This window comes from Eumetopias jubatus, unplaced genomic scaffold (assembly GCF_037043125.1).
Source record: "Eumetopias jubatus isolate StellerSeaLion01/CBP00866 unplaced genomic scaffold, mEumJub1_p1.0 scaffold_8, whole genome shotgun sequence".
NCBI lineage: Eukaryota > Metazoa > Chordata > Mammalia > Carnivora > Otariidae > Eumetopias > Eumetopias jubatus.
Genome location: NW_028274814.1, coordinates 133,461,524 through 133,475,714, shown reverse-complemented (window position 1 = coordinate 133,475,714; position 14,191 = coordinate 133,461,524). Strand labels below are relative to the sequence as shown.

The window sequence follows — 14,191 nt, the reverse complement described above, 5'->3', positions numbered from 1 at the left end:
AAAAAAAAAAGAATAATCTTTTGGATATATTAGGTTAAGTAAAATATATTACAGAATTTAAAATAATAAACTTCTGGTGGATTAAAAATAATAAATGCAACAAACATAACCACAAAAATATTACAAGAGAACGGGGAACATTTTTGTTAACTCAAGAAATATAGGCCTTCTGGATAAAATACACAAAATCCAAATGCTGCAAAGAAAAAGGTCAAGATTGACTATATACAAATGTAAAATTTCTTTCTTTTTTCTTCTTCTTTTTTTTTTTTAGAGAGGGAGAGGAGGCGGTGAGCAGAGTGAGAGAGAGAGAGAGAGAGAGAGAGGGAGAGAGAGAATCTTAAGCAGGCTCCATGGGCAGCATGGAATCCGACACGCGGCTCGATCTCACGACCCTGAGATCATAACCTAAGCCAAAAGCAAGTGTCAGACACTTAAGGGACTAAGCCACTTAGGCACCCCCAAATGTAAAATTTCTATGAGACAAAAGAGAGCATACTAAGTAAAAAGATAAGCAATGAACTGGGATAAAGCAGAGGTAGGCAAGTTTTTTGTATAAAGGGCCAGACAGAAAATGTTTTTTGCAGACCATATAGTCTCTGAGCCAATTACTCAACTGCATCATTGTAATATGAAATAGTCTTAGGAAATAGGTAAGCAAGTGGCATGGCTGTGTTCCAATAAAACATTATTTACAAAAACAAGCCAGCGATTGCCACTCCCCTGGGATGAGTCCCGCCAACATGTAACACAAATAAAAGAGGGGCGCCTGGCTGGCTCAGTCGGAAGAGCATGTGATTCTTGATTCTGGGGTTGTGAGTTCAATCCCTGTATTGGGTGTAGAAATTACTAAAAATAAATAAATAAATAAACTTTAAAAAAACAAATAAACGATAATTTCAGCATATTAAAATCACCTGTAACTCAGTAAGAAAAAGAAAAATAGGGGGAAAAGTAGGTGGAAAAGGACATAAAAATGCAAAGAAAAAAAATTCACAAAAGAAATAAAAATGGCCAATGTACTTGAAAAAAAAAGGGCCAATATATCAATATATAGAAAGAGATGCTCACTTAACTAATAACAGGAAAATGCCAACAAAACGACACCTATCCAAATGGAAATGTTTCAGGGTTGATAGTACTGAGTGTGTAAAAGAGTGAATGCAACCAGACATTCGCACACACTGTTGGTGGGACTGTGTATTGATACAACCTTTTTAGAAGGCAATTTGGCAACATCCATCAGCAATTAACATGTACACATCCACCCCAAATACAAACGGCCACCTGACAGTCATAAAGACACCACTGCAACTCCACAGAGAAAGGATGGACTTCTCAGTCAATGGGCTGGGACAATCGAATATCCCTATAGAAAGGAAATCTTGACCCCAACCGCATACCATACTAAAAATTATTTGAGATGGAATACAGACCTAAATGTGAAAGATAAAATGGGAAAGCTTCTAAAAGAAAACATTAGAGAATATTTTCAGCACCTTGGGTTAAGGAAAGATTAAATTGGACACAAAAAGCAATACTAAAAAAATGATTGGGGGGCACTGGGTGGCTCAGTTGGTTAAGCGTCTGCCTTCAGCTCAGGTCATGATCCCGGGGTCCTGGGATCAAGCTCCATATCGGGCTCCCTGCTCAGCTGGGAGCCTGCCTCTCCCTCTCCCTCTGCCTGATGCTCCCCCTGCTTGAGCTCTCTCTGTGTTAAATAAATAAATAAAATCTTAAAAAAAAAATTGGTAATCTGGACTTCATTACAACTAAGAGCTTCTGTTCATCAAGTAGCACCATTAAGAGAGTGAAAATGAAACAGGCTGGAATAAAATATCTGCAATATATTTGTGTGTGTATATATATATACATATATATATATGTACGTACATATATACATACATATACCAAAGAATGAAAATTTCCAATTTATATATGTATAATATATATATACATAAAATATCTGCAATTATATATATATCTGCCACCAAAGGATGCTAATCCAGAATACAAAGAACCAGCCGCTACAAATTTATAATAAAAGGACAGCCCAATCTAAAAATGGCAAAAGACCGTGACAGGCACGGTGTAAGAAGATGCACGAATGGCCCATGTGCACGTGAAAAGTACTAATCATTACTAGACATCGGGCAGTACAAATTAAAACCACAATAAAATACCACTGCCCTCTCACTGGAATAGTTAAAATTAAAAGGACTGACAATACCAAATGTTGCTAAGGATGCCGGGCCCCTGGAACTCTCACACTTTGCTAGCAGCCATTTAATGCAACCAATTTGGAAACCCATTTGACAAAATCTACTAAAGCTAGACGTACGTGAGCCCTTCACGACTCCATTCCTGGGTATTTACCCAAAAGAAAGCATGGCTCTGTCCACCGAAGATATGTACAAGAATATGCATGAGTCAAAACAGCCCAAGAAACCAGAAACAGCCCAAATCAACAGTGGAATGAAAAAAATAAGTACTTGTATATTTGCTCAATATCTACCCACAGCAACAAAAAATGAAAAGCGACTGCCACCCGCAAGCACGTGGGTGAACCTCAAAGACACATTTCGCTGAGCCAAAGAAGCAGACACCCAAGGGGGCTTCATGTATGATTCCACTGAAGGAAACCTCAAAAACAGGCAACACAAATCCATGGTGATAGCGGTCGGAATAGTGGCTGCTTTGGGGTGACGGGGATAGGAACCAGCCAGGGGCAGGAGGGAGCCTCCCTGGGTAGCCTTACACAGAAAACTTCATTAAGCTGTACACTTAATAGTTGTGCCCACTACTGAATGCCGTTTGTATCTTCACCAAAAAAGTATAAAAACAGACATACACTTTGACTAGCAATTATGAGCCTAGCCATTGATTACGTGTGTATATAAGGATCACAAGCGTGCATGATGCGCTTTTGTATGCAAGAGCAAAACCTTGGAAACCACGCAAGGTCCATCAACAGGGGCTGGCTAGATGAACTGTCGTTTATCCGTCTATCCGTGGAGTAAGAAACACTGGTGTGAAAACACCCTCAAGCTACACTGTCAGAGCAATTCGCATTTTGAAAACCTGTCTGGAGGGCACCTGGGTGGCTCAGTCGTTAAGCGTCTGCCTTTGGCTCAGGTCATGATCCCCGGGTCCTGGGATCGAGCCCCGCATTGGGCTCCCCGCTCGGCGGGAAGCCTGCTTCTCCCTCTCCCCTCCCCCTGCTTGTGTTCCCTCTCTCGCTGTCTCTCTCTCTGTCAAATAAATAAAATCTTTTAAAAAAATTAAAAAAAAAGAAAACCTGTCTGGGATGTGAACAGTCGTGTGGGTGCATGTTAATGCTTAGACAGAATCTGGAAGAAGGGACCAGGACCAGACGCTTTGCAGAGGACACCAGTCCTGGGCTCCACATTCTGGGCCCTGCCACTTCCTAGTTGGGTGATACTGTCCTGATTCTGTGCTCAAGAACCCCCAAACCGACCATTTGGGGTCTCCCCAGGGGCTTCTGCTCCTGGAGGGATGCCTGGAGCACGCTCACCTGGGGCAGGTCACAGAAGGCTCTGCAGGCGGGGGAACCTGAGTTTGAATTCTAGCTCTGACTTTGTCAGGCTTGCCCTAGAGCTCAATACTCCGCTCTCAGCCTCGGTCACCTGGCCTCCACATGGGGTCAAATTTAAGCATTGCCTCAGTCACCCCTGGTCCGCTGGGGCACCTCGTCACTGTTAACCAAGTAAATAAACCAGTCTAGAGACGCTCAACAACCAAGTAAAATAAACTCACAAGTGAGGTAATTTCAAACAGAGACGGTGCCAAGAGGAAATCAAGCAGGATAATGCAATAGGGTGTCTGGGAGTGGGGGATGTGCGGGGGTGAGGGAAGGCCTCCAGCAGGGTGGTGACACCGGGGCTGTAGTGGGATAATGAGAACGGGGTGGCCACGGAATGAGCTAGGGGGGAAGTCCACATGGGACAGAGGGGTCCGGACATGTCCTGAACCCCCAAAGCTGAGAGCTCATACCTGCACGTCTCCATCTTTGAAGGCCAGACCAAGAGAAGCAGGTGCCCCCTCTCCTGCTTCCTCAGGGCCCGCCTCTTCTAAGTGATTGACACAGGTGTAGACCCCCCACCCCACCCCCCACATGGCCCTTTCCACAAGGGTGCCCTTTCTCTGGTCTACCCAGGTACCCCACTCGTCCCCGTAGCAATGGGCAGGTGAGCCAGGCCCCTCCCCAGTCCTCACCCTGGCTCTCTGGTTTAGCTCCATCTCCATAACAGACAGGGTGCGAGGGAGAAAGCTCAGCCCACCCTGGGCAGTGTCCCCCTGCCTCCTGCAGACATCCTCGGCCCACGAGAGTCACCCAGTGGAGGCAACTGTGACAAGTTCCCCAAGGGCAGGAATTCCATCTTCTGCTGGGTCCTTAGCACTAAGCATGGGCTTGGCAAGAGCAGCCACTTGAGTGCTTTTCGTGGAGTGAGAGGCCGAATGAACACACTCCCCTAGTTCTGCCTCCCCGGGGCCTGGCACAGGGCAGGAGTGCGCTACCTCACAGTAAAATGGTAGTATGCTCCCGTCCAGACGCATCTGTGTAGGTATGCGCACTCAAAGACGCGGCTCATCCCTCACCGCGGGGATTCCATAGATGTGAAATCTCTCAGACAACTCAACACAACTCCTCCAAGAGCCAAAGCTTGACTTCTGTTTAGATGGCTTTGGCAATCGCCTCCCTGAGGGTTAGCCCGCCCACCTGCTCATCAGTGCATTTGCCGACTGAGAGCTGACCTTTCCTTGATGACTCAGAGTCACCAAGAGGAATGTTTGTCATTGGGCCAGATCCTGTGTCTGCTTTTGAGGTTTCCTGTCTCCCTTTTCCCTGTTGGCATCACGTCTGCTCGGGTCTTACCTGTCCATTCCCCTGGTATTAAGTAAGAGTCACTAAGAGCTGAATTAGCATCTAAGGGCCTGTTTTAGACTAGGACTTTGTGATGCCCATTTTGAGACCTCCGTGGCCTTTTGTGCCCCTTTTAGTGTCCAGCCATTCATGGGAGACCCATCCGACCCACCAGCTCACCTGAGCACATTCCTTGACTTCTCTGCACCACTCAGGATAAGGGTTGGGACCTCAATGGGGAGACCTAGCCCTAAAGCATCCGGCACCACTCCCGCCCCAGGCAAAGCTGGCTGGCAGCCACCTGGATGGCGGGGGCTACACTCACATGGTGAAGTTCTCCTCCAGGAAGCAGCGGTTACGCAGCAGGCCCGCCCAGAGCTGTACACCAATGATGCCAAAGATGAAGAAGACAAAGAAGCAGAGCAGGAGGACATTCCCCAGCATGGGCAGCGTGTCCAGGAGCAGGTTCACCAGGATCCGCATACCTGTGAGTGGGGGAGGGTGGGGAGACCGTCAGACTTGGGAGGAGAGGTCCCAAGAGGAGAGAGGGAGAGCAGGCTCAGAGAAACAGAGAGAGGGGCACTGGGACGGGAGGTGGGGACACACGGGCAGGGGCTCCTAACTGCTCCCAGCCTGCTCAGTGGCCATTGGACAGACGTTCTCCTTGGTGTCTGCCCTTCCACCCAGAGGCCATAGAAATGGCTCTGGGCCCCACCACACTTCCACCAGATTCTGGATGAATAAGCAGCTCTTGATTTATGGAGCACCATTTATGTGCTAAACCCTCTTCTGGGTAATGCACAAATATGATTTCCTCCAACCTCCATGACAACTCTGTGAGGCTGGTGAGATTCTCCCTATTTTATAGAAGAAGCCACTGGGGAGGTTCACAGAACTAAAGCTACTCGCCCAAAGTCACACAGCTGGGAAGCAGCAGGGTCTGGATTTAAAACAGATGTCCCAACACCAAGTCTGGCATTCCCCCCACAAGCCCCAGTTACCTGGCAGCCTGGGACCGAGGGTGGCTCATCTCACCCTGCCCAGAACCCACCCAGATGAGCACACTAGGTCCTAATGAATGTGTCCCAAATGTCCTTCACCGCTGGGGCAGCCACTGGTTCCAGCCCGAACTGCTCTGCTGACCCACCCCGCCACATGACAGAACCAGGCTGAGCTCTTGGACAACCTGCAGGAGAGCCCTAGCCAGCGGTGGACTCAGAGCTGGCCTGAGAGCAGAAGAGACCTTTCCTTCCTGAGGAATAGCTGCAAAGAACCAGCCAAGCCAGAGGCAAGAAAAGGAGAAAAGGGGGAATGGGAATGGAGACAGGAGTCCCTCTGTGTGTGTGGGGGGGTGTCAGGGTGACTGAGGGGGGCTTCGGGCGGGTATGGGAAGGGGAGCAGAATGCACCAGTTACATCTTGGAGGGGCCTGACATCCTGAAACCCAGCAGGTAGGAAAAGAGAGCCTGTGGAAAGCTTGCAGTCTCTGATTTAGAGAGATCAGCGTTCAAATCCTGCCATATTTCCTATGGGACCTTGAGCCAGTCCCTCCTCCTCTCAGCAAAGGGGCCCAAGAAGACAGCAGCCACCCTACAAAAGTTCCCCAGCTCCAGGGCCACACCCAAAGCTCAGCAAACCTGGTGCTCCCAGCCCACAGCTTGCAGCCCCACCCCCCACACACTTACCACCTTTCACATCTACCTCCCCGTCCTGCCCTTCTGCCCCTCCTGCCCTGCCCTGGACTGATCCACACCACCAGCCACACCCTCCGTGCCCTCTCCCTTTCCACAGGCTCAGTACCACCCCCAGCCCCCGATCTGTGAAACTGACCTGCTCTCCCGAGTCTGGGTGATGTCATCCATCAACACGACCTCATTACTCATCTGTATGCCACCCACTCCCCCTTGACTCCATGAAGGAAGATCCAGCCACCCTGGTAACTGGAGAATCCACAGAAGTACAAACCCCAGGCAGACGGGTCATCTCTGTGGTTTGGCCCGGCCTCCTTTCCCGGTCCTACGAACACAGCCCCATGGGGCACGTGGGTGGCTCAGTCAGTTAAGCATCTGCCTTCGGCTCAGGTCATGATCTCGGGGTCCTGGGATTGAGCCCCAGTCGGGCTTCCTGCTCAGTGGGGAATCTGCTCCTCCCTCTCCCTCTTCTCCTCCGTCCTGTTTGGTGCACACGCTCTCTCTTGCTTTCTCAAATAAATACATAAATCTTAAAAAAAAAAAAAAAAAAGCCCCACTCCCCCATTCCAGTCCCCGTGGTTTGGCTGGGCTGCCATGGAGATCACATGACCTGGGCCTGGCCAATCAGCACATTCTGTTCCCCTAGCCCCAGGGGTTGGTCCAGGATGGGCATGTGACCCCAGCTGGGACCAATGAGAGTCAGCCCTGAGACTTGTGCTGGACCTACAGAGGGAGGGAAATGCCCACTTCCTGCAGAGCTTGCAAGCCGGGGAGAGTTACGCCTGGAGCTGCTGAGACCGCTGCTGGGACAGTCTTGCCTTAGCAGGGTAGTGCCTGCCTACAACTGAAGCCAGCCCAGGGAAAACAGAGCCCAGGACAGAATGGGGGCAATTCCTGACAACAGCCTGGAAGGACTGCAGGAGGTCTGTGAACCTTGTGAAATTGCTACAAAATGTGCAGGTATGACATCATGAATTTTTCTTGGGAGAAGGTCCACACAAATGTCTGTGGCTCCAAAGTAGGTCAGGAGCTGGTAGATCACTCTTGAGTGCATACCTTCCAAGATCCTGGGAGGTTGGATTCTACCTACCTCTCTAGCTTAATACCTCTCTCTCTCTCTCTCCACCTACGCCTATTCTCTCTCAATACCAAATTATTTGAAGTTCCCTAAATATACCATGGGATTTCACATCTTCGTGCTTTTATTCATGCTGTTCTTTCTGGAACATCTTTCATGTCTCTTATGCCTGGCAAATCCCTGTTCAGCCACCACAGCCCAGTTGAAACTCTACTTTCTCTCTGTAAAGCTCTCCCCTACTCTTTCTCACTCCATCCCAGGTGGAGTTCATACCTTCTGCTCTGCTCTGCTTCTGCTCTGAGCAATCTGAGCGCCTCTGACCTAGCCTAGGCTGCCTTATACAGTTGTATAGGTTGTATACTGCACAACCTTGGAGGCCCCATTCACTAGGTAGTCTTCTAGCCCTAGTGTATAATTACGTTTACCCTCCTGCCTCTTCCACTGGGCTGTAAGCTCCTGGGAGCAGGGCCTGTGCCTGCGTCAGCCTCCTCAGAACCCAGTGGGTCCTAGCCCAGAACAAAGGCTCAGCCTGCATTTATTGAATGATGTGATAAGTCATGAGCAAAGAATGGAAGATTGGAGAGGGAAGGATGAAGAGATGGCAACAAGGAGAACAGGGATCCTCTCCGGATTTTTACTTATTCCAGGGGCGATGCTAAGGTGGTTGTTAATGAGGGTTATTATTTGGGATTTGCTTCACGAGTTCTGCGTGGCGTGATTCCCAATCAATAATTAATGCCTACCCCATCATCCCTCCCCACAAAACTAGGTCAGCCTCCTCCTGGGAAAGGCAGTGGGGCTCCCTTGCAGGCTGCGGCCTCCAGTTGAGAGCAGGCCAGGGTGAGTGAGGGCTCAATACCCCACCCCCAATGGGGTAGCCAAGGGTGTGCGGGGGAGGGGGGCGAAGAAACAGACCAAGCACCCTTGCAATCCATCCAAATCCACCCAAATGTGACGTTAGCCAGTTGCAGGCCTTTCTGGTGCCCCATCGTTCACCCGCCCATCGAACACTTCCAAATGCTGTTGCCTGCTTGGCACGGTGCGGGGCACGGGGAATCCAAACATGAACATTCCCGCATCTCAGCGCCTCAGAGCTTGCAGTCCAGCAGTGGGGGGACGGGGGACCACAGTGTTGGGAAGCACAACCAAGCCTGGGGAGTGGTGGCAGCTCTGGGCACCTTCCCAGAGGGACTGACTTGAGCTGGCCCTGAAGGATGACCGGAGCTTGTGGCAAAGGCACAAGGGTATATGACCATTCAGAGAGTGCATCGCAGCCACACTTGGGGGTGGCTGCAAAGCGGAGTCTAAGGAGTGTGGGGCCCTATGCTAGGTGACCGGTCAGGGAGGCCCATGGGCGAGTCCCAGCAGGCGAGCCCTTGGATGGGGCAGTCCTAGAGGACAGGGACAGAGGCAGGATGCATGCACTGGCAGCCAGCAGCCATGTGAGAACAGGCTGGGTCAGAAAGGCCCCGAGGAGGCAGGTGGCTCTGCCCAATCCCAGCCTGGCTGCTCGTGGCTGCTCTCCTGGGCCCAGCCTTTGTTGCTCAATTAATTACATTTCCCTTGTTCTCCAGGATATTGAAATTCTGAAAGGCTCCTCAAAACCTGCTCAGCTGGCTTCCCTGAATGGCAGCCCATTCCCCCCCTCCCCTCTTCCCTCGGCCGAGCCAGGCCCCAGCTCACTCCACAGCCCTCCCTTGGGCCCAGGGAGTCCCAGGGCCGCTGAGCCAAAGGCATAATTAGCTAATTAGGGACTCAGAACGAATCCATCGTTTCCGTGCCAGGGAAAAGGGGCCACAGGATTAGGGAGTCAGGGAGGACCCCGAGAGACCCCGGCTAATCCTCCTTTTATGCCCACAGTCAAGTAATTAGCTAAGGCAAGTCGGACGGTTCCTCTCTGCCCTCAGTTCCCCTGGCACTGGGCGCAGGAGGTGGAGGCAGAGAGGAGAGGGTGAAAAAGAAATGGAGACAGAGGACAGAGATGGAGAGCAAGAGAGGCGGAGACAGAGACGTCTGCCTCAGACCATCCTTCCTACTCACACCCCTCTACACCTATCCCCCCCACCCAGCCCTCCTTCTCCAGGCAGTCTTCTCTGGTTTCCACCCCCAGTTAGTCATGAAGCCGTCCTGCCTCCAGTTCCCCCCAGGCTCTCACTCGCCATCTCTTGGGATGAGCTTACGTGGTTCTGCCTTCTTAGTGTGACTTTTTTTCAGGCCTTCAGCCTGGGGTAGAGGCCAGGAATAGGCTCCAGGCAACCCCATGAGTGTGGCTGAAGGCCCTGCTTCCCCCAGCCAAGAAGGGAGAGAGGACCCCAGAGTCCCCAGGACACCCAGTGCAGTCTCTACTTTGGTGAGTGCCCAGAGTGCCAACCCAGGACAGGAGATGTGGGTGCCAGTCCTGGCTGCGTAGCCTTGAGACAGAGCTTGCCCTCTCTGGACCCCAGCAGCCTCATCTACAGAAGACAATCCAGCCAGCCTCTCAAGAAAAACACAGGGTCAGAATACCTCGGAGGAGGAGCCCCCAAAGGCAGAAGCTGCCAGCAGTCCATCCATCCCCACGGGGAAAGTCCCCACCAGCCCCAACCACAGGCCCCAGCCTCTCCCCCCAGCCACACCTCCCTCTGTCCACTAGGCCACACCTACACCTGCCGCTCCAGCCAGCCTGGAGATGCCCCCAGCATCCCTACCCCTCACCTTCACACACACTCTGCCCCCACCTACATGGCCCCCCCCCACCTCCGCCACGAGGGTTCCCGTTACTATTGGGCAGTAGTGCCAGGTCCCCTCCCCAGGGCCACCGGGCTCCAGGCTGGTGTGACAGAGCCAGGCTGATCCCCTGCCAGCCCCTGGAAAGCCCTCACACACACTCACAGGGCCATCTCCCCTCCTTTCTTAGACCTCAGCTGAGTGGCCGTCTCTCCCGGTCGGTCACCAGGCTGGGCTGGTACCCCTGCAGTGAGCACCGCTGCCCCGCCCTCCCTCTGTCACAGCACTTCTGACGCTTTTGGCCTTCATCAGTTCATGGCTCTACCCACAACCCTCCAAAACGGACAGTGTCCTGAGCATGAGGCCCCTAAGGAGTGTTCTGCAGCTTCCAATCCAGCCCAGGGCCTGGCCCAGAGTGGTTCCCCTGAAGGATGGCCATGAAGGAGTGATGGATGGGTGGATGGAGCCATTCAACTAATATCTAGTGAGGACCTACTATGTGCCAGGCACTGTTCTAGGCTCTAGGGGTGCCATCTGTTAAAACAAACAAATGAATAAACAGACAAAGTCCCCTGCCCTCCGGAGGTGGACATTCTAGATAGAGGGAAGGGAGACAGAAAACCACAAACATAATAAATAAGTCTGTTTCCTCATTTGTCGGGTGGAAAGTGTTATGAAAACAGCAGGTGGAGGAGGAAAAAGGGATGGGGAGCGCCAGGCTGGGCCAGGGTAGAGTCGGTATGAACGGGGCCAGGAGAGGCTGGCCGGCAAGATGATACAGGACACAGACTCACGGAAGCTGAGGGCATCAGCGGCGGGCACATCTAGGGAAGGGCTCTCCCAGCGGGTCGAGCAGCCAGGGCAGGCCCCGGGGGTGGGGATGAGGCAGGCACACTCAGGGAAGAGCCAGGAGGCCAGCGTGGCTGGAGGGAAGTGAGCAAGGGGGGCATGGAAACAGGGCTGCCCCACAGGGGCCAGAACTCGGGCCTCTGTTCCACCAAGAGTCCCGGGCAGAAGGGAGACGCGGTCTGAGGAGGGTTTGAAAGATCACCCCAGCTGGGGGGCAGCATGGACTCTGGGGGGGCAGGGTGGAAGGAGGAGACCTAGAAGCAGACAGCCTGCAGGATGGCGTAGGATCACCTGTGTGTCACCCCCGGCACACGCACACACATCTCGGGGTGAGGGGCCCAGCCTGCAGGCTCCGAGGGTGGATGGTCATATAGTTGCTGCTTCCTGCGGACAGCCCTGCCTTCCCCGGGGGACAGAAATCGGGAGCGCTAGGGGGGCTCCTGCTCGTGCCTCCCCATGTCCTCCCTGCCAGACGCTGGGCTTCCTGTGTGACCCTCGTGGGGACTGGGTCTCCCAGACATCTGTCCCTCCCCAGTCCGCCCCACCCAGCCATCGCTCACCTGCCATGATGATACTCCACATCTGGCTGGGTCCAGATGACAGTGATGGTGGAGGATGGGGACATGGCTAAATTCTGGAGCTTTCGGAAGGTCAAGCAATTGATGGGAGGTGAGGGATGGAGGAAGTGAGGAGTTGGGGCATCTCCACGGTCTGGGGCCTGAGGCCAGAGCCATGGAGCAGCCATCATGGGGACACGGGACTCCGTTTGGACACGTAGCGTTTGGAGTGCCTGGTGGACATCGATGTGAAGGCATTTCATAAGCTGGCGGGGTCTGGGGTTAGGGGAGAGGAATGTGGCCCAGGAGCATCAGGTGGGTGGCCTCAGGGTCCAGATAGTCTCTAGATGGCACTTAAAGTCGGGAGCTCGCAAGGAGACAGAGGGCAGCTGGGCAAACTGTTGGAGCTGCTCAACCTTTTCACCCCTTTTCACTGGGGACCCCCTGACCAGACCCCCTGCTCTAAGGGAGCCGGGGGCCCTCGGTGGCTGTGGGGAAGCTGGAGGGAGAGGGAGGGGGCCGCACTTCCTGACGGGCATCTCCCCTGGAGGTCCGGGCCACTGTCTGCAGACGGGAGCTGTCTGCCCAGCTGAGTGCAGCCGCTCCGCCAGGCCAGCTCAAGTAGAAAGCGCCCGGACCTGCACCGGCCTCTGCCAAGGGCACGGCCCGCAGCCAGGAGAAAGGGTGCAGGGCTGAGGGCAGGAGGGGCCGAGGCTGTGGCTGGCCCTGGGTCTCCCCCCACCCCCGCCCCGCCCGGTCTGGCTAGGTCAGCGGAGGGTGCTGAGCGACCGGGAGAGGCCGGCTGCGTGCCCGCCACTGCCAACGCCAACTAATCAGGGGCACAGTGGGTGCCGGGGCGGCCGGGCCAGGCAGCATACGGCCATGCTGCCGCGGACCCAGCCTCCAGCCGCAGCCCAGCGGGGAAGGGGCCTGGGGGCTGATGAGGGGGCCTCAGTGCCCACTCCTGAGCTGGAAACAAATGCCAGCCAAGGAGGGTGCACCCCGACACCCTCCATCCCAGGAGAGTGCTCACGCCCTAGGGGGTGGTCCTAGCCCCAGTCCTACGGAAGGTCCCCGAACCCACTGTGGCCCAAAGAACTCCCACTCGTTCTTCAAATGTCCTGTCCCCCCCTTCTATGTAAAACCTCCTCAAAGTACACGTTAGTGACCCTTCCCCTCAGCCCCCTGCTGCCTCCATTAGAGCCCGTGTCGCACCAGCCCACAGACCCGGGCTTGAGTATCTATCTGCTTGCAAAGGGGCTGCGTCTAAACCTCCGTGGCCCCCTAGTGGATGCTACTTTGGATGAATGAATGAATGAATGAATGAATGGCTGAATACATAGTAGCCCACTCCCTTGACCTGGTATCCCGTCCAGCAGTGGCTCCCTCCTGATTTGTAGAGTAGACTTTGAGCTTGACGGCGGGGGAGGGGAAAGCAGCTTTCGCCCCGCCCCCACCCCCAGCATTTCTCCATCCACACACTTAGCTTCTCTTCTTGTTCCCAGGTCAGGTTCTCGCTAGATGTTCAGGCCAGATGTTTTCCCACCTACCTCCATCTCTTCTGAGAAGGCAGCAGCCCCGGGGAAATGGGGCCCCTCCACCCCTCTTCCCTCCTCTCTCCACCACACTCCTGCCCTCCCTTCCTTCCCCGTGGGGGCTGCCAGACCTTTCTCTGGGAAGCCCTGTGGGTGCCAAGGACAGTCAGCCCTGAAGTCCAAGGTATGGCCCTGGGGTGGGAGCCTCCTTCAGCTGCCCCCTAGCCCCAAGTAAACACACACTTTAAGTGAAACTGCTGAGATTTTCACACAAACTCTGTTTCAAAGTGAGTCTCCCAGCTTCCTTTCCAACAGATGCCTCTCGAGGCAGGATCCAAGAAGGAATCCTGGGGCCTTCTTCATCTATCCTCAGCATGGCTGGCCTAATCACGACCCAGCTGGGCATGAACCGGGGCAGAAAGGGCCAGAGCAGGCCTGGGATGAGGGGCTAGGTGCCAACCATGAGCCCAAAGCCCCTTGGCCTGACGGGCAATCGAAGACGTGCCTGCAAGACCAGGTCATTCAGAGACTTCTCCTTTTGAAACCAGGGCTCTGAGGATCTCTGAAACCAAGAGTCTAGGATTCTGAGGCTCGATGAGTCTAAGATTCTCCGTGACTTTCAACAAGGCTAATTCCTAGATCCCAAGAGTATAAGAATCCCACACAATCAATGTATGATACAGGCACCTGCCAGGAGCGGATGTTGTGTGGACATCTTGTAGCCCCGCAGTCTAGCAAAGGAGGGCTGGGACCCCATTTTAGGGATGGGGAAACTGAGGCCTGAGAGGTGGAGCCACTGGCCAAGATCCCAGGCGCAAACCCGGGTCTCACTGCTCTGGCTGCTGCCATCTGTAGCCCCAACACCAGGACCCTCCCTCCGTGAGAGATGCA

The 14,191-nt window shown here is 53.6% G+C and overlaps 1 protein-coding gene across 1 annotated transcript in view; it reads right to left on the bottom strand.

Moving 5' to 3' along the window:
• The window catches only part of CACNA1I (calcium voltage-gated channel subunit alpha1 I), a 102,978-nt gene that overhangs the window by 43,962 nt on the left and 44,825 nt on the right, over positions 1–14,191 (bottom strand). Inside the window, exon 5 of the mRNA XM_028115684.2 lies at positions 5,211–5,370. Coding sequence (XP_027971485.2) covers positions 5,211–5,370 — 160 coding nt within the window. The remainder of the gene's footprint in view (positions 1–5,210; positions 5,371–14,191) is intronic.